Source organism: Phoca vitulina, unplaced genomic scaffold (genome assembly GCF_004348235.1).
Source record: "Phoca vitulina isolate PV1807 unplaced genomic scaffold, GSC_HSeal_1.0 scaffold93, whole genome shotgun sequence".
Lineage (NCBI taxonomy): Eukaryota > Metazoa > Chordata > Mammalia > Carnivora > Phocidae > Phoca > Phoca vitulina.
In genome coordinates this window covers 2388500-2408342 of record NW_022589796.1, presented here as the reverse complement: position 1 = coordinate 2408342, position 19843 = coordinate 2388500, and the positions used below count along the sequence as shown (strand labels likewise).

Sequence of the window (19843 nt, the reverse complement as noted above, 5' to 3'; positions counted from 1 at the left end):
GTCAAACAGAGCCCACTATTATCCCATTCTCTTGTCAGCATGTGACATTAAATATTTGTTTACTATCTGTCCCCTACTAGAACCCAGGTTGCATGAGGACAAGGACTTTGGTGGTTGGTTTAGCAAATATTGATTGAATTTGACCATATGCTTGGAGAACAAGTCCAGAAAAATGTCCACTACTTATTGCCATAAATCTCTGGCCACAAATCCCAATATTGAGGTGTGGCTTTGGTAACTGGAGCCAGACATGGTGGGCTAAACAGACCCCAACACCTCTAATCTAAAGCCCATTCTAAAAGCAAGTCAAGAGATCTTCTTAGCACCCACCCTAAAAGGCCCAAGATGGGGTCCTTCCCAAGTAGGAAGCAGTTATAGGTCTTTCTAGCCAGATCAGCTGCTTTGGGGAAGAAGCAACTCATAACTTCAAATGAAGAAAGAAAATGGCACACTAAGTTGGAAATCTCAGCTCTTAACTCTCTGACTTTCTGTCAAAAGCTCTATCTTCTAGCCCTAAGGTCTATTGATTGTTCTTGGACTTGAACCCCTTTGTGAATGGAGTGAATGAAGTGTGTGTGGAGACACAGAACAGAGGTGAATGGGGGGGCCTTACACATCAGGACCCCCAACAAATAGGTCGTAAAGCCCAACCGGTGAATGAGCTGAAATCTGCTTCTTTGACCCCTCCACATGCTTTGGACACCCCGCCCCACTCAGCAATTATAGGACTAACAGTCTTCCCCTTCTCCACAACTCTCCCACACATCCATTGGTTTGCTCTCTATACAGCCTGAGATTTGATGAAAATGACGGCTTTTTCTGCCTTAGACACACTGGTAGTCCTTGTCCTTGCTTTTATTCATCAAGTGGCCTTAAAAGAGCATTCTGCTTTCTAAAGCATCTGACTTACAAAGAAGCTGGTACTCTGTGAGACCACTTCATTGATTTCTAATTATAATGATTTGGAGGGCAGGGGACCACCAAACCATGTTCTCAGAGACTCCATGTGATACTGACGTGATATGGATCTGCATACAAGGCATTTCTGGGAGGCTGCTACCTTATTACTCACCCATTGTGAGCTTGTGCTCTAAGTAAGTGCTAAAAGAATGTTGTGTACCAAGATTAAGTTGACATGAAAAGAGATCCAAGGATGACATCTGGTGACAAATGTGAACATCAGCACTGAGCATGAGTTCAGTTATAGTGATCACTCAGTGTGGTCTCAGGGACACTGAGAAGAGTGGCTGTCCCTTCCAGACCCCTGTTCTTTCCTTCCCCCACAGTACAATATATGCCTCTTGAGAGCAGGCACTGGGTCTGTTCTGTTCACTGTTGTCTGCCCAATGCCTGAGGCAATGCCTGGCACATTGCGCACTGAGTGAATGAAGACGGTCTAAAGAGCACATCCCACTACCCCATGGCTGCACTGTGCCTTCCTGCCTCATTCCTTTGTCTCCTATTGCAATGGAAATGCCTCCAAGAGAGGTAACACTTTGGTTTTTACCCATCATTTACAGGGCTCTCAGGCTCTTTCCTGAGAGTAGGTCTTGATGGGATTGAATAGAGAGAGAAAATAACACGGGGGTGATGAGGGCCCTGAAATGAAGATGAGGTAGGAATGCAGAGGCTAAAGGAAACCTGCATTTAGCTCACAATTTCACTTACTGAAGTTCTGTCAGGCTAAGCTTCTGTCTAATGGAAAGCATTACATGGGAGCTGTCTTTCCAAGCTGCCTGGGTCACTGTTAGTTTTTTGTTTTGGTTTTTAGACACAAAGGACATCTGTTTTTGGAATTGAAGACTCTCATATAGTGTTGTGATGTGAAAACCATCTTTCTAAACAATTACGAGAATCATCTTCCGTGTAAGTGGGCTGAGGCCATGAGGACCTCGGCAGAACATTGGTGACTGGCTGTAAAGAGTGGAGTGAGTTGTGCTGATTTGCCTAAAAGATCCCACTACCTGTTCTGATTATGAAGAGCATTTTTCCTAGATGCAAATATGCTGTTTCACTGAGACTATTTCTGGAAGAGCTTGTTGCACACAAGGAAATAAGAGGAATTTGGAATGGAGCTTGTTTGGGCTTTCAAAGGATTCAGGGGTAGAGATGTGAATTATTCAGCTAGAGTCTTAACTTCCCTCTAAACCTATTTTCAAGAAAGGACCTTAAACTCATCAGATTAATTTTTGCCAAGATTTTCTATCACTGAAGATTGGTGACGAGGATGAGATTCCAGCAAAGAACGAGTATGGAACAGACAATCTTTAAGATCCTTTCCAATTCTGAGATTTTTGTGCTTCCATCCTGGGGAGGAAAATAGTCTTGGAATTCTTTACTCAGAGCTTAAATGCTGTCTCTTGTTTCAACTCAGTGATATATTTACTTCTTCTAATGTTCTTCATAGCAATATTATTTGTTTAATTTAGTCCTATTCAAAATTTCAAGAAAAGAGTTGGCTTTGAACAACAGAAAAATGTAATAGCTTGCCCTCCTTATCAACAAAGGGAAACTTCTTGTCTGAGTTGGTGGCCAGAAAAGAGATGGGTAGCTTTGCGGGGTGCAACAGAGACAGTGAGGGCCATTTAGTAAACAAAAGAGGACCCTTCCCTTCCTCAATGTGTGATGTTTCTGGCTGGCTGCTGGAAGAGAGTTTCTCAATGTCATTTCCATCCCTATGGCCCTACGCATGTCAAGTTTTAAACTCAGTGCTCAGACTAGAAGAAAGGATAGTAACTTGACCTGGTTCAATAAATCAGGAAATTAAATTAGCACTAGAATAACAATATGGGGAAAATAAGATTTGAGAAATGATGCTACAAGTGAATTTAGACCAGCCAGCTAGAGTGGTGTAGAGGTCATCCAACTCAGTAGTTGAAAAAGCAGTGTTGGGATTGTTAGGAAACCGAGGCTCTAGATCTGACTCTGCCACTGACTGGCTAGGAACCCTGGGCAAAACATCTCCCACCTCTGGGACTTGGGTTCCTCATCTATAAATAAGGTTGTGGGGTTTTTTTTAAGTCACCTAATATTTATGTAGAGTTTCCTACATCCCAGGAGCTGAGGTGAGTGTTTTATAAGGCTCTCATTTGATTCTCAAAAGTCTTGGGCCTTGGAAACTCTCAAAGAGCATTGAGAGAGACAATACTTGAAGCAGCTTCTCCCAAAGCCTTTGGCCTCTCCTCTCTCCATTAGATTCATAAAGCAGCTCTTCCACTACTGTTTCTCCCTGCAGGTCAAGGGACTCAGGAAAGAAACCTCCATGCAAAGATGGAAATTGTTTGGCCTGGAGAAAAGGCATTTGAGACATGACTTGGTAATCTTCTGTTTTCAGCTGGTGGAGATCTATTTCTGGGGCTGGTGGAGACAAGGTGATTGTAAAACTTGAAAAGACTAAGGGAATATATGGCCTGGCCTGAAGCTGGAAGGAACTACACTAAGTGATGAATGGAATGGAATGGCCCTGAGGTCTAGGGTCCAGAAGGAACTAGATACAGGGATCATGTTACCTCTTAATCCGAAGCTTCACGGGCAGGGCTACTTTAAGAGTTCATCTGTCCAGAACGGTTTGGATCAAGACATAGGAGTGCTTTAATGAGCTCTAAAATCCCCTCCAGCCCAGCCCTATGAGATAATAAGGACTTTTTTTTTTTTTTTAGTGAGGGGAGTAATAATTTAGCATGACAGTCACATTAAGAGAAAAGATCTTGGTGGAAATTTTACTTGGGAAGGTATAAAATGTTAAATTAATTGATGAGCTCTGGTGTACAAAATGTCACTGAATCTTTTGATCTGGTTTCTACTTTGGTAGTCGGGGCAGAGACCTCATTGGCTTGGGAGTCAGGAAACCCATTTAATCCTGGGTCTACCTATAGCCTCTTCGTTGAAGAAATGCTAATAACAATCTCTGCTCTGCCTGTCCTACAAGAATGTAGTGAGAATCAGATGAGCTACTGTATATTGGAAGTGTGTTGGAAAGAGTCAAATAGTTATCAGATATAAGATATTATACATTAGAAAAAGAGTTCATCTGTCAAAAAATAGGTGTAGCATTAGAACCAATTGGTATTTTAGGAAAGGTTCATAATTCAAATGTTCTTTCATAATTATGTGCATGGATCGAGGTACAAGAAGGAGGAGGAAGAATCGAATGGTTGTTATATAGCTGAGTCACCTTTCTATCACTTAGAAGTCAAAAATTAGACTCTAAGTTTGCTATATCAAGAAAAGAAGCCATAGAAAAATTATTCTCAGACCACATGATCTGGGCTTTGTGGGCAAGGTTAAGTCAATTTCCATGAAGCTTGAGCCAAGAAATCCACACAGAAACCAGAGAGCACAGGGCAGCTTTCCGGTCGACCAACCTCATTTCAGGTTGTGCAAACAGCTTGGAAGCCAAAAGAAAATGCCTAATATAAGATCATCTGAGCTTCTTGAGATTGAGAATAGAGTAACGTTTAGGGGTACAATAGTATAGGGAAATAGTAATTGAAAAAAATTATATTATGGTTTTCTATCCTTGGAGAAGCTGAGAAATGAAAATTATCTCATGGGATGGGGTACTAGGCTTAATAGGTTGAATAATGCCCTTCCCGCAAAGATGTTCACAACCTAATCCTTGAAACCTAAGAATATGTTACCTTACATGGCAAAAGGGACTTTGCAGATGTGATTAAGCTAAGGGTCTTGAGATGGGAGATTGTCCTGTGTTATCTGGGTGGACCCAATGTCATCACAAGTATCCTTGTGGAAAAGGGGTAGGGAAGAGAGTCAGAGCCACGGAAAGAGATGTGGCGACAGAAGCAGAGGTCAGAGAAAGAGAGAGAGATTTGAAGATGTTCTTCTACTGGTTTTGAAGTTGGAAGAAGGGGCCATGAATCAAGGAAGGCAGGTGGCATCTAGAAGCTAGAAAAGGCAAGGAAATGGATTCTCCCCTACCATCTCCAAAGCAACACAGCATTGCCTGACCCATTATAGATTTCTGACCTCCAGAACTGTAAGGTAATAAATTTATATTGGTTTAATCCATTAAGTTTGTCATAATTTTTTTAGTAGCAATAGGAATACAATAGGAAAGTAGCAAATAGGAAAGCAAAGGCAGGTAATTTCAGCCTGTGAAATTCTCTGCTAAATTTGACCTCTGTAAGTTGAGGAAGGGCAAAGAAACAAAACAAAAGAAAATGGTAAAACATGTCTAAAAATGATACTGAAGATCATTTGTTAACATAAATCACTAGTTTCTTTGATTCCATGGCTACTGCTATGGTTGTGAATGGTAGTCACTGGCTTCTTTGTACTTACCCTTTGCTTCCTTGCTATGAACACACACACACATCACTTAAAGCAGAAAAAGAAAAGTTCCATAGGAGATGTGCCTCGACTCCCACTATAACTCCCTGCCTCTCCCCACTGATGTCTCTTTACAGGAGTCCCTCATTTCCCTATAGACCCCTCTACCCTCCCCAGCTCCTATTTCCCCCACCATCACAGGGCTTCTTGATCTTCTTTGAGGCAACTGTTTCCCAGACCCTAGGCTATTCTGAGGCAGAGGTTGTGAAGGAAAAATCTTAGGAATTCCATGGCAGGTAATGCTTACTAACGCCTGTCAAGAACAGCCTCTGGTTTACTGCAGGGTCTGTGTGGTGGGAGAATTTGGAACCAAGATGTTGCTCAAAGAGCTGCAAAGTGGCTTCGAGCTTGTGTGTGGCTCTGTCCCTGCACAGGAAGGAAAGCTGAAGGCCTAGCAGAAGGAAGCTGTTTAGCTTAATTTATGTCAACAGGGTGGGCCACTTTTTTCGATGTGTCTGTGATGGTAGGAGGAATGGCATTAACTCTTTGAAAGCCATGGAAAGAATGTGAAGTACTATGCTGTGGCGTTCAGCTAGGAAGACCCAGGTCTCAGCGTCCTGCCTGGACAGAGCCTAGCAGGACGCAGGAGGCTGTGATTGGCTGAGACAGAACTGACCCAAAGATCAGATATGACAGATATGACCACTAGGCCATTTCTCTACAGTGATAAAACCTCTGATTAAGTCCACCAAAGATAAGCATTAAATGGTTCAAGGCACCATTAGGGTAGAATATCTGATCAGAATTTTCATACAGGGGGCACCTGGGTGGTTCAGTCGTTAAGCGTCTGCCTTTGGCTCAGGTCATGATCCCGGGGTCCTGGGATCGAGCCCAGCATTGGGCTCCCTGCTCCACAGGAAGCCTGCTTCTCCCTCTCCCACTCCCCCTGCTTGTGTTCCTGCCCTTGCTATCTCTCTCTGTCAAATGAATAAATAAAATCTTTAAAAAAAAAAAAAAGAATTTTCATACAAAAAGATGGTATCAGTAGGACACTCCAGAGGTTTGAATTATGTAGGCACAGGAACAATTGTCCAAATGAGTTCATAGTCACTCTGGCCTCTCCTCTCCTCCTTCCCCCAACACACAACATTATTACAGAAAAATTACGTGTAGAAACTAGAAGTTTCTAGAAGCATTCTGCTTTCTCTTTGGGGTTTTTCCTACATTTCAAAGAGAAAGGGGTTCACCCCATTGTACCACACAGTTGTTCTCTCCCCTCATTCTCTCCCAAGAAGTATCTACCCTCTGGGGATAAAGCATTTCCAAATATGACTCCTTCAGCTTGGGCTTTACAGACTATAACCTTAAACTTGGAAAGAATAGAAACACATACATGCTCTGATGTGAAGGCAATGAGCCTGGGAACAGCAGCCATTCCTTTTTCCTTGACTTCTGGGAACATCTTAAAGCGTGCAATCAGCATGGCATACATGTTAGATATAGCACCACCTAAAGAAAGTAACAGCAACACACAGTGACCTTTTCTATTCATTGTCAACATCATTTCACATGCAAGCAACATTCCTTATTTCCATTGACCTAGAATCCTCCTTGGACATGGGAGAAGGCCATATTTATTGGTTATCCTTTGACCTGAATCCTCAAACTCAGACTGAATCTTCAGCCTAAGAGGGTCTAGAAAAAGGAGCATTGGGCCCAACCATAGGACATATGCTACCCCTTCACATCCCAAATCTGCGACTAAACAGAACTGCCAATTGATTCTGCTCTTGCTGGGAGTCCTTTGAAGAGGTTCTTAAGAACTGAGAAATTGTTGCCTTCCTTCCCACCATGCAAATGTGGTCATTCTTCATTAGGCTTGTGGAAATCCTACTTATCTCCTGACGGAGAAAACATTTCTTTTCATTTCAACTCAGGCAATGCCTTGCACTCACACTAAGACAAATCCGTTGTAGCTCATGGTGTGGACTGTTAATCCACAATTCTTACAGAAGGAGAGACGATGGACTCTGAAAAACAAACTGAGGGTTCTAGAGGGGAGGGGGTTGGGAGGATGGGTTAGCCTGGTGATGGGTATTGAGGAGGGCACGTTCTGCATGGAGCACTGGGTGTTATGCACAAACGATGAATCATGGAACACTACATCTAAAACTAATGATGTAATGTATGGGGATTAACATAACAATAAAAAAATTAAAAAAAAAAAAGAATGAGGATAAACATCCAAGCCCATTTCATCATACTCATCTGTGAATTTCCCCAGAACAGTTCTTCCCCCTCAAAGACTTCATAGAAATACAATTGTAATAGCTGAACAAAAATCTTATTTCATAATGATAGGAAAACACAAAACTAAGGGAATTTTAAGTCTATGTTGAATTGCTTTTCCTGTGTCATCCTAAGATTGTCAAGGATTTCATACCATAATATTTGTATCTTATAAGTAAGGTCTCATTTGGCAAGCAAAGAAAAGTGAGATTTCCCCCAAGATTGTTGGAAAGCTCAGGATTTTTGCAATACAAGAAGAAGACAGGTTGTTGTGCATGCAAATGGGGATGTTGGAATGGAAGCTGTGACGTCATGCGGCAGAGTGAAGCCACTATCTCCTCCTTTCCCATAGGGGACACACTGGGCTCTGCCATGATGTGAGTGTTTGAGAGTTCCCTTCCCTTTGGGTGGCTGAGGAGCAGAGGGCTCTTTGTACCAAACTGAATGGCCCCCACAGGGCCATGACTTTTGCCTTATGCTCCCTGGGCTCCGACGCAAGCAAGCAGCCTGGCCCAGAGCAGTAACTATCCAGATCCCGGTTCTGTCATCAGTCTGAATAAGGGCAATTGCTACCTCTTCTGACCCCCCAGAGACATGGGGCGAGAGGAATCCAGGTCAGGCCTGCTCTGAGCAAACACCTTGTCTAAAAGGGCTGAGGGTGTAGGATGCTGCCGGGCAAGGGACCAGCTTTTAAAGGAACTTCCACTCCAATGTATGGTTTTTCAATCTTGGCACTTAGTGATATTTGGGACTGGAGAACTCCTTGTGGGGGGGGCTGTCCTGTGCACTGGAGGGTGTTTAGCGCATCCCTGGCTGTTATCCACCAGAGGCTACTAGTACTACCTCCCCCCTCTCCCCCGCCACCAAGTTGTGACAATCAAGAACCTCTCCATTCATTGCCAAATGTCCCCTGGGGGTTACAATAGCCCCCAGCAGAGAAGCACTGCCCTAGTTGTTCTTGTCAGAGAGGCTGGGGAGAAAGGAGGCCAGGAGAAAAAGGGGAAGATGAACACAAAGATACCATGTCACATAGCACAGTTATTCAAGAAGCTTCCAGCTCTACCTTGCCGCTTCTCATTTGCCACTCCAGTTATTCTCTGTCTAAAGATCTAGTAGCCCTGAGAGAGATGAAGAGGATTCTGGATCGTTAGAGCAGACTGTTGTGCAACCCAGGCAGGAGGACAGATGCATCTTCCAGAGGAAGGATGCAAAAACAAGCTCTGAATCATCAGGAAAATCCTGTTAGATTGGAAAAGGTTTGTGACTAAGCCAAAATTTCCCTTTCTTCTCTTTTGGTCCTTCATGACTTGCTGAGCAGTGAGGAATACTCCAGTTCTCTTTGGCTCCCAGGCACAGGTGACATCACATGAACAGATTTCTTCTAGAAGTCCCAGAGAACTTTCCATGAAGCATGAAGCCTCTGGATGCTATAGATGGAGGTGTAAGGTAAACTGAGCTGAGCTACGTATTCAAGTCACAGACCTAACTCTCCATGTTTAGTCCTGGGCAATAGGACTTTCAGATCTCAGGCACATATGATGTATGATTTCCCCTATCCCCACTCTTTAAATTGTAAGACCCTATACCCCAGGAATAAGGCCAGATGCTACCTGGAAAGGCATCCATTTGCAAGTGAGGATGCTATAGTCCATCTCTCCTCTGTAATGCCTTGTAGAAAGCAGAGCAGAAACAGGTTGCCAATGGCCTTTTCTTCTGTCCCCTCCCCACTTTGCAATGTCTACATTATACTTAGCATGACATCAGTGGCTTCCATCTTGGTGTGAGAGCATACAGATCTTTAGGATCCAAGGAAGGAGTCCCATGATCAAGGTTAAGTCTTTCTACCTGATCATTTTCTGTCATTGATGGGGGTGTCCATACTTGGCTTAGCAGAATTGCCAAAGAAGGTTCTTTCTCTGGGTGTATATTTTTTGGGGCAAGTGGTTTCCAAGAGCAGCTAAATTAGGCCTGGCCCAAGCCCTCTCAGACAAGTTTTCAGGGTCAACAGGAGCAACTGTTCTCTTCCCACTCCTGGGGACCTTTAAAAGAGAGCTCAGGATGCTCAATCACATAACCAGCCTTGTAAGAGGGAGAAGAATAGAGGTAAAAACAATGCTGATCTTTGAACACTACCTAATTCCTCATGAAAAATACCTTAAGAGCATCAGTTCCAGGCAATGATGACAAAGTTCCCTCAGTGGGGAATGGTTTTCCAAAGGAAAACTGCGTTCCCTACAAAATAAAGGCTAGCTTTAAATTCATCACAGCTGGTGTTTAACAAAAAAAAAAAAAAAAAGCTAATTTTCCCTTCCATTTAACTAACATGTTTTCCTTCAGCACCTGAAAAATTGTGTTGTATCTTTAAAAGCATAAAATATAATAGCAGATCTGAGCTTGTAGGTAAAGCTCCTTAATTTAAGCCCTACCCTTGAGGCCACTGTTGCTTGCTTATAATTTCTTCTTTCAACCTGTTCTTTATTTTCTCTCTCCCTCATCATCCACTTGTCTCTGTAGGTTTGCTGAAGGGACATCTCGACGTGGCCTTTGCTAGGCCTGACATAATGGCAGGTGTGGCTGTGGCCTCCCCAGCAGGGCCAGTCTCAGTGTACTGAGGGCCCGCCCCATTCTGATGACCCTCTCCTGCCACTGATTAGGTGACAGTCTGCACACCAGGTTTATTTTCCATGGGTCAGTGACTCTCTCTCCCTACTGCCTTTCTAACTTCTATTTCTTCTCTGCATCAAAACCAAGGTCACATACAGATCCGGAACCAAGGGCAAGGCTTTTTTTGTGTCAGGTTGATTCTCTTGGCTGGAAGAGGTGTAAATAATGGAGCTTAGAATCCAATGGCTGGTGATAAAAGGCAGGATGAAGAGACTGAATGGCATGATAAAGAAGAGAAGGCAAAAGAAACCTTTGGAAGGAATCAGCACCCTCTGTTTCAGCTTTAAGAAATGGTTTCCCAAGTCACTCTCTGCCCTCCTTGAAATTAAAGTCAATCAGCTTCTCTGGTTGGTATTTGAAAGGGACAGAGTACGTAGGCTCAATTACGTAGATCTGCCTCATAATGCCTCCTGAAACAGAGAAGGCTTTATTAAATGAGGCTACCCTTTCACTAATTGTGGGAAGAGTTTCAGAGAGTGAATTCCCTTATGAGGAATCTTTATTCCTGTATTCCACATGATCCATACATCTTCTGTGTAGGATCGCAGTAGAAGGGTTGGGTAAATATCCACCCCTGTTTATCCTCTTTCTGAACACCAATAACTATTGGTCAAGTATGGGGAGTTGGCTTGGAAGCATGGTCAATGGTCATGTATTAGCACGCTCATTCTTTTGATCAACATAACCTATTTAACATAAGCAGAAATACCGACTAGATACTTAATCGCTCCTATGTTCATAATGAGGCACTGCGTATCAGAAGAAAAAACACAAAGAAAGGTTGAAATATCATATACCAGGAGAAAATATCCCATCGCCAGAGCCCCCTGGCCAGCCAATGATTTCTCTCATTTTCTTTAGCGTGACATATTCCAAGAGCACAAATACTGGAGCAATTTCATAGGTGAACCTGAAATGTAGTAATGGCCACATTTTATGTATGTAACTCGAAGAAATAATTCATCATTACAACATCTATAGAACTATTGTATGTCCCTCTTCAAGCCCTACATTCACAAAGGTTTTGATTATAGTATTGAACAGAGAGAAAATTATGTCTTCTTGAAGGTTGTCCATTTTTCTATATTCCTAAAGTTAAGAGCTTAATGCCCAAGGGTCATTTATCATATTGAATAAATAAAGAACACTGCAGAGTAATACTATTTAAAAGATATCATCTGGTCCCATTTCTTGTTCACTTTATACATAATTATAAATCCAAAATGCCAAAAAAGTGCCTTTTGTGTTTGAAAAATGTTATATAGCTTTGATTGCATGAAAGATAGATCAGGACTCTTTTCTTTTAAGTTAGAGTGAGCACCCGTATACTTCTGAAGTTTGTATCACTATGTTAGGGACTACTTAATTAAAAAGAGATTTTCACATGAGAGGTAGAATAAAGACTATGAAATCTCACTAATAATTATCCTGGATTTTAAAAAAAAACACCACATTTAACTACTTACATGTTGGTGTTTGCTGTTGATGTCAGCCAGTCTGCTGCTAATCCAACCATATCCAGTCCAGTGGAAAGTTGATTGAAATATCTGGGATGCCCTGAATAAAATGGAATACGAGAATCAAGACTGCATCCAGTGAAAATAAATGCCTCTCAAACACATGATTGCTCTAGCTAAAGAACCTTGAAAGATCCTTCAGTAATAGGAAATCCATATTCAGAAGCCCAACATGTGCATGCATGCGTGTGTGCACGCAGACACACCCAAAAGGAGCATTTCATCTAACAAGAGAGACTATTTGGGGTTTTGGTATTTCTTAAAACACACTCTAAAAAAGCTTCCTCTAAACATTATCCGATATAAAAAAAAAATAACAAGTGTGGTTTGCAATGTGGATGCTAGTTTATTTCCTAGCATCCCTTCAATACATTTGCAAACTAAAATGCTTGTGTAATCCAAAGCTATTCTTGTTTACACTCATGCTGCTAAAAATCCTTTTTTGTTGAAGTTGTTCTGGGAATCAGTCATATCATGACATCCACCAGGCATGCCAACATTCATAATGATATCAGTGACAAATGACTGATGATTACAAAAGACAACACAAAAATGAGAAAATAGGACACTTTGTTGCTCTGGATTCAAAAGGTGATGATCGTCTAAAGAGGGCATGGGCAAATTCAATTCTTATCGATTCTTTTCTGTCCAAATACTTGATTATAAACAACAGAACTCCTCATAGTTGTGATTTAAAGTAAAGAGGGATACGGTCAACATCACTGCCCCATCAACAAGATACATGAAGATACATTCAATGGGCTGATGAGTCCATTAGCAAGGCTTATCTAATTAACTTCTAGATTTCTCTAAAACTCTCCAAAGGAGTTGACATCCAAATACTCCTGAGGCTATTATTTAAAATGTGATTGTAAATATCTCATTAGAATTCCATTCCTTGTCTTGCCCCATAAAAGCCTATCTCTAAATCTGTGATTTGCTTGGCAGCAAAAATTTTGGAAGATTATCAATTATGGAAATAGCATCTGATGAAAAGGCAGCCCCTACTTATTGGACACCTGTCTGAAGCCCGGGGTGACGGTCTCTCAGGCCAGCACGGGCAAAACAAGATAAAGGAAGGCAATGGGGAAAACAGGGACAAAAGTCAACACAGAGCTTATCTCTAGGACTGGAGTGCTCTCTTATCAGCCTTGGGCATGTGGCTAGACATTTAGACACCGAGAAAAGATAGGAGCTGGGAAAGGGCACATTTCAAAGAGACTGGGATTTGTGTGGCTCTCGCTCATGCTCCGGAATTGTTTTGCTTCCCTGTGGCTGTGCACAGTGCCCTTCTACCTTTTCGCTCTTTACCAGGCCCTCTGATGCTGACCCTGTCAGTTTATGCATCCAGGCAAAATGAGAAAGCCCCTTTGCTGCTGCCGCCTGGGCCACGGTCTGGAACAGCCCTCCCCTGTCTCTGCCTCATTGACTCCCCATTTCATTAGACTTCACAGCTGAAATCACAGCCGCCTCTCCCTCCTGATGCCCCTTCATTTCTCTTTCCCTAAGCCATTTCCTTAAAGTGAGGAAATTAATAAAGATTAGCAAATCAATCCATTAATCTACTCTCCCAATTCATATGCATTTTCTGGATGAATCTGGCGTCTATTATCACACAATATTTAACTCTCTGGAGACTTTGGCATGAAAAACCTCTGCAAAAAAAACTGAGAGAAATTCCAAGGCCTGTGTCTGGCCCCAGGATATCAAAAGGCCAATCCACCCTGCCCACTGCCTTTGGAAAACTGGGAAGCAAATTTGAGGCTTCAATGGCTTGACTCGCTTTTCTATATATATATTTTTTTACCTTGGTCGCCCATGGCACCTGAATCTCTCGTGCCTCAAAATTTTCATTCACTGATGGTGATGTGATAAAAATGGAAGGAGATAGTTTGACAGGTTAGAGCAACATGTCCTCTTGATTTCTGCAGAAGTGGGCTGCAGAAATATTCTATTTGCTCCCTTCCCGTGACCACCCCCCGCAGGCTGCCGGCGAATCCAGGCAAGGCTCTCCGAGAGAAAGGGTGGGAGAGACCTGCCTTGGAGGCTCCCAGCTGTCCCAGCCCGCCTGGGTATCCAGCTGCCGCCGCCGCCCCCACCGGGCCCGGGAATAGGCGGCCACGCGCAGCCGGGCAGACAGCGAGGAGGAAACGTGAGATTAGAGCCGCTCACGCCTCTGGAACGCTCCCCACTGATTAGCAAATGAGCCAGGAAGGATGCCCAGGCTCGGCCAACGACCAGCCCCGGGCAGCCCTGACCCCCTTGTCCACCATCAGTTGGGGAGGGCCCCAAAGTCGGTCCAAACTGCTCTCCGTGTAGCCGCAGCACGCACCTAAGGACGGCCTCATTTATCGATGCTTCCATTTCTTTGTCTGATGGCTCCGTTAAAACACTCAAGACAACATTAACCCCTGCACTCCCCAAACACCACCCACTACCACCAAGTCCAATGATCCCCGAAAATGTTATTTATTCTAAAATACTATCATTCTCTGCAGTTTTCAGTTTTCTGTTCCAACAGTTCTTACAGACGTAATTTTAACAATACAGGACGACTTCCACTTGCAAGTATTTAACCCACTGCCCCTCACTCCTCTCTAAGCTTGGAGCCCAAGTGAAAATTAGATTAAGGACTCTCAGTAGAAAGCAGGTGCTAACATATTTTATAAAAGCATCTCCCTAGGAGAACTAAAATGTCTAATGGTCACAGAGATGGTAACTACTTTACAGACCCTAAATAGTACTAGTCGTCAAATACCAGTTATAGCATAGAAACCTGTAAACTTGCTAGTCAAAAAGAGGTGACCGGTGTTACTTCTTTGAACTGCTATTTAGGGGTGGAATGGGGAAGACCAGAAGACTACATGTGTTATGAATAATATTGATATGATGCTTGGAAATCCAACGTAATCCTATTTTCCCCTGAACTTTAAATAAAATGCATTAGAACTACATTTGACCAACAATCTCACAAGCATTATGGCGAAGTCTAAGAATTGAATTGCCCCATCTTCTCCTAACACTAAAGGAAGCATTGATAGACAGAACTATGACTTTCATTGACTTGCAATTCTCATTATCTTAACTCTTTAAATTACATGTCAGACATCACCAGCTTTTAAGGATGAAAATGTAAAACATTTTTATAGGTTCTTTCCAGTTTGGTAGCAATAAAAATAATAGGTAGCAACCTACTATTATTATATTTAAATATTAGGTTAGGGGAATGGATCAAACAAGAATGAATTAAAAACACTGTTCAGGTTTGCCCCCACAGATACATCAAAAGTTGGAAGAACATCTTTAATGCCTAGTATATACATCATGTGGATTCTCTGTGAACATGATTGAGAATGATAGCTAATAAGCCTTCAAAATTCATATTCCACAGACCAAGTGTGGTCAAAATCACCAAGTTAAACTCCTTTCCCTATGCACCTAGTTTTAAGTCTATAGTCTCACAAAAGTGGATACTAATAATGCAGCAGATCCATTTCCTTAGGCTTCTTCTCTGCATACTTTTCCTCTCTATTGGTATAACGAATGGAAAAACAAAACCAAAAAAAGTAGCTAAAAGTCACACAGCAAACATTCTTAAAATGCTTGTGGTTGATTAGAGCAATATGATAATTCATTAACCAAAGAAATGGCAACATAAAAAATCAAGTTCCTATGGTAATTAATATTCATGTGACATTTTTAGTTGCTAGCGGATCTTTTTTAAGGCTACAAATCAATTTAGATCCACAAGGTCTTCTATCCCTCATGAAATTCATTCATACCTATTTTTATTGCTTTAATGAAGTGTAGTGGATCATGCATCAGCATGATTAGAGACAATGTGGGAAAAGAAGGGGTAATCATGACCTGGGGAGATAAATAGCTGATTTTGTGTAGATAAAATGAAAGCTTACAATGTGCCCAAATAAATGTTACTAATAAATAAATACTATAAATAAATAAATAAACAAACAGATAGCGTATGAAGACTACTGTGAAAAAAAGCAATAGATACAAAATACATTTTAAAATAAGGATATTTGATTCCCCTCCCCCACCCATTTTCTTTATTTTATATTCAGAATGGCTATGAAGCACACACATCCTTGTATATAACACCGCTGAATTGTTAAGCTAGTTTGTATTGTGTTTTCTTTTGTGGACATTTCTTTAAAAAAAGAGAAAACCTGGGGTTCGAATCTGAAGTCCTGGCCATTTGAGACAATGCCAAAATATTATCCCCCTGTTGCAATGATTACATAGGATGGTTTATCCGATGTCTGACCATTCCTATGCCAAAGAAATGACTAGCACTACACTAGTATTGGGCTTTTGTTTGGATCATGCCTTTTGAGGTTTCATTTCCATATTCCCTTCCTTTCTCCATTTTGGGTCACTTCTACTGGCCTCTGCTGACAAATGGTTGCTTCTACATCAGTGGTTAATCTCTGTGGCCAAATACGTGCAATGTAAAATCTGATGATTTATACTTAATGCGTTTCTAATGTTTCCGATATCAACTTCAGAAGCATGAGCATTAATAGTAAAGGGTGACTTTGCTTCATATCATTCTAATAATGACTTCTTTTAATTGATGAAAATAATTCTGTTAATTTGAAAATACCAGTAACTCCATAAACAGAAAACATTTTTATATAAAAAATAAAAATTGTAAAAGGAAAAAAGAGCTTTATTATTTTTGACTGGACAATACCTGTTTTAATTGCATACTTTAGAGTCGTTTGGCAATGCATCAAAATTTCCTCCAAATTTTGTGGTTGGTCTGCCAATTCCCAGTTATACTCTTGAAGGAGCTCATTAGGGTAATGGAAATCAATCACTTTGGTTGATCTATCGAAACTTTTCACCACATACTGAAGCAAAATGTCCATAACATCTTGCAGAAATGCCAAAGTGGGCCTTTCTCCATCACACGCTGGCAGCAGGTCTAAAGAATGGAATCAAAATGCCGCATTTTAATTTTACTGTGGAAATATCCAGGCAAGATCTTGATTTGGCAATTTTTCTTTGGACTGAGAGATTTTGTGCTTAAAAAAAAAATCTGGAAACGCAGAGCATTTTCTTTAAATGGGAGGTATTTTTCAAAGACAAAGGAAAAAGAGAAATTGAGATTTCTCCCCCACTCCAAGTTAATTCTTTGCATTTCAATCCATAAGGTATTGTTTGCTTCCCTTTTTAAAAGGAGTGTGCCTCCATTCATCTGTTTCACCGGGGTCCGTCCTAAATGTTATATCTCAGTAAATCATCGTAAATGATTATGGAAATACGTCACATCAGAATGTTTGAGGAATGCCTTTGGGCAAATCAGGCAAAGTGGAGCATGCAATGTTAGGATCTCTGACCCATTAAGATGGCTCGCTATTTCCTAAGTCAGTGTGTGTGTGTGCGTGTGTGTGTGTGTGTGTGTGTGCGCGCGCGCGCGCGTTTAGGTGATTGGGTGTGTAAACACAAGGGAGTAAAAACGCCCGCAGGTCTCACGTGAATAGAATAGTTCCCCTGTGAAACTGCAGCTATGAATTACTCTTGCGATCTAAAGACCTAGAAAGTCTCATCAACCAAGTCCCACCCGTTTCAGCGGCCACCAAGAAGCCGACCTCGAGGTCCAGCGCGCGCGGGGACCTCCGCCAACCGCAGACCCGCGGGCGGCACTGGGGCAAGAGAGCCGCGGCCCGAGAGTCCCCTTGGAACGCCCGCGCCCAGCGCTGCGCAGAGGCCGAGGTTAGGGCTCAGACAGAAGGGACAGGCCCAGTGTTTCTCGCTTTCAGCTGAAGATTCACGTAAGGTCCGCCTCCGCCCTGCTTCTCCACGACTCGGGTCAGGCCCCTGTCATCGAGTCCCTTCTGGTTGCGGTGGGTGGGACAGTGCGAGGGACAGTGGCTCCCGGGGACCCCACGGGGCGCCTTTACCTGTTGCATGTAGAAACGCATAGTTGACATCCGCTTTGGGGCAGCTGCAAGGCTTCTGATTACAAGCGCAGGCAGCCTTCCGGGAGGTGGCCCGCGGGGGCTCGCTCCCGCCACTCTCCGCCGGCTTCTCGGCGTCTCCGTAGAGCAGGGCTAGGCAAGCACATCGAGAGCGCTGGTCAGCCGCCCGCCGGTCCCAGCTCCCTCGCGCCTGCCCATCCCCGGCCAAGCAACCTCAACTCCGCTGTTGGGGATGAGGAGGTGAGAAGGTGACACTGCCCCCGCGGGACACAGAGGCGACTGACTGGCCGTTTTCGACTCCCTCCCTCGGCACGGGCTGGGCACTTACCGCACAGCTTGTTTCCAATGCCTCCCGTGAACTTCTGGGCCACCTGACACCAGGCTCTCGCTGCAAGGAAAGACAGATAGGCGTACAGCGAGGCAGAAAGAGAAAGCAGACGACGTGTGAAGTTTCGTTCTACGGGAACAAACGCACTAAACCCGGGGTCCAGAAAGAGGCCGCCCTGGGCTCCGCACAAAGGACAGGTGCAGGAGGGTCACGGGAGCCAGGCGGCCCGGCCCAGCCCGACCTTACGTTCCCTGATTTCTTTCCAAGAGCTCAGAGACTCCAGCCCTTTGCACTTGCCTTCCAGGTGCCGGTAGGTTCAGGCAAACTCCCCTTCCTGCCTTGCTCCAGCGAGTTTTCCTAGAAACCGAAGCTGTCCATTTTCCTCGCAGCCTCTCCTTCCAGACCAAGAATTCTATCTCTTCCATTTTTTTCCCTTCCCCCACAGCCACTCTATCCCTCTACAGGGTCCAGACACCAAGATGGTGGCAGTGCCCCAGGCCCACGGAATTCGGTATCGAGGAGACGCGTCTGTGTTTGGGGGGGCTCTCCCAGACTTCATTGAAAAGGGTCTGAGATTCTTCGGGTGTCTTTCCAAGGGATAAGAGCCTGTGAGGTTTTGGTCTCTTGGGCCATCAGGGACCTACAGCGAGAGCTGGGCGAAGTGTCCGAAGTTTCCTGTTGCAGGTGGAAAAACCTCCTTCGTCTTCCTTAGCACTGCAAACCCCATTCCACCCGCAAAGCTCGCCTGCTGCAGGCCCCTCTTCCCCTACCTGTGCCGGGGTTCTCGGGATCCCCGGAGCCATCTTCAGACCCGAAGGACCAAAAGCCGGAGCCTGGAGATGCCATCAGCGCTGTGAGACTGGAGCGGGTCGCCTCCGAGTGCGAACTGTCGGCGAGCTGCCCTCTGCTCGGCTCTGCGCGCGCCTGCGTGCGTGTGTGAGTGTGGCGGGAGGAGGGCACCGCGCGGGGACCGCGCGGCTGTGCGGCAGAGGGTGGGTGTCACACAGCGACAGGAAACGTGCGTGTCTGCGTGTGAATGCGTGTGTGTGTTGGGGTTAGGGCTTAGAGAAGTGGCAACTCTCTCGGAAGGCTGAGGTTAAATAGGGAAGGAGACCGAAGGGTCCGCGGAGCAGGGGTATGGGAAAGCGCCGAGCACCCGAACTGCTTTTGAAGGAGAAGGAGTCCAATCCGGATGGATGAGGGGGCGGCGGAGAGAAAAAATGGGAGAGGGAGGATGCGAGGCAGACAGCGCTCACGAGCTGGAGTCAGAGCGTGTGGGTGGGAGGCGTGCAGGGGAGCCTCCGGGGAGCGCTAGCCGCTAGCCCGCAAACAGCCCCCGCGGGCCCGGGTGCGCTGTCCCGAGTGCTAACGCTGCTGACTGCGCGCCGGCTTCAGCGAGGGGTAGACCGGAGAGACCTTGGCGAGGCGGAGCGGGTGGCCGGAACGGGTCTCATACAGGCATCGATTGGCGTATTGTTTGAGGTCTGGTCCTGCTGCCGGGAAGGCGGCGCGGAAATCGCGCCGCCTTCCTCCAAGACGGTGCGGAAATCGCGCCGCCTTCCTCCAAGACGGTGCTGAGGTCGCTGTGACCTCGAGAGCCCCGGCGGCTGGGCTGGAATCACAAGCGGTTCGTGAGCTTGGGGAGGGGGCGGTGGGGGCAGAGCGCCTACGCGCTGAAGGGCTCATTTCAGCTCCTTAGTAGAGAGCCTGACGCCTTCCTACTGAGCCGCGCGGTGCTCGGGAGCGCGTCATTCCTGTGCTTCGGAGAGCGCGGTCGCTGAACCCACCGTCCAGGATCTGACTGACGGCTG

At 44.4% G+C, this 19843-nt stretch overlaps 1 protein-coding gene across 1 annotated transcript in view; it reads right to left on the bottom strand.

Moving 5' to 3' along the window:
* GAD2 (glutamate decarboxylase 2) overlaps positions 1 to 19843 on the bottom strand; it is a 77016-nt gene extending 57173 nt beyond the window's left edge. Inside the window, exons 1-7 of the mRNA XM_032396680.1 lie at positions 18803 to 19843; positions 18033 to 18092; positions 17687 to 17836; positions 16474 to 16707; positions 11709 to 11799; positions 11040 to 11152; positions 6683 to 6798 (exon numbers count right to left, since the gene is read on the bottom strand). Coding sequence (XP_032252571.1) covers positions 6683 to 6798; positions 11040 to 11152; positions 11709 to 11799; positions 16474 to 16707; positions 17687 to 17836; positions 18033 to 18092; positions 18803 to 18878 — 840 coding nt within the window. The 5' untranslated portion in view covers positions 18879 to 19843. The remainder of the gene's footprint in view (positions 1 to 6682; positions 6799 to 11039; positions 11153 to 11708; positions 11800 to 16473; positions 16708 to 17686; positions 17837 to 18032; positions 18093 to 18802) is intronic.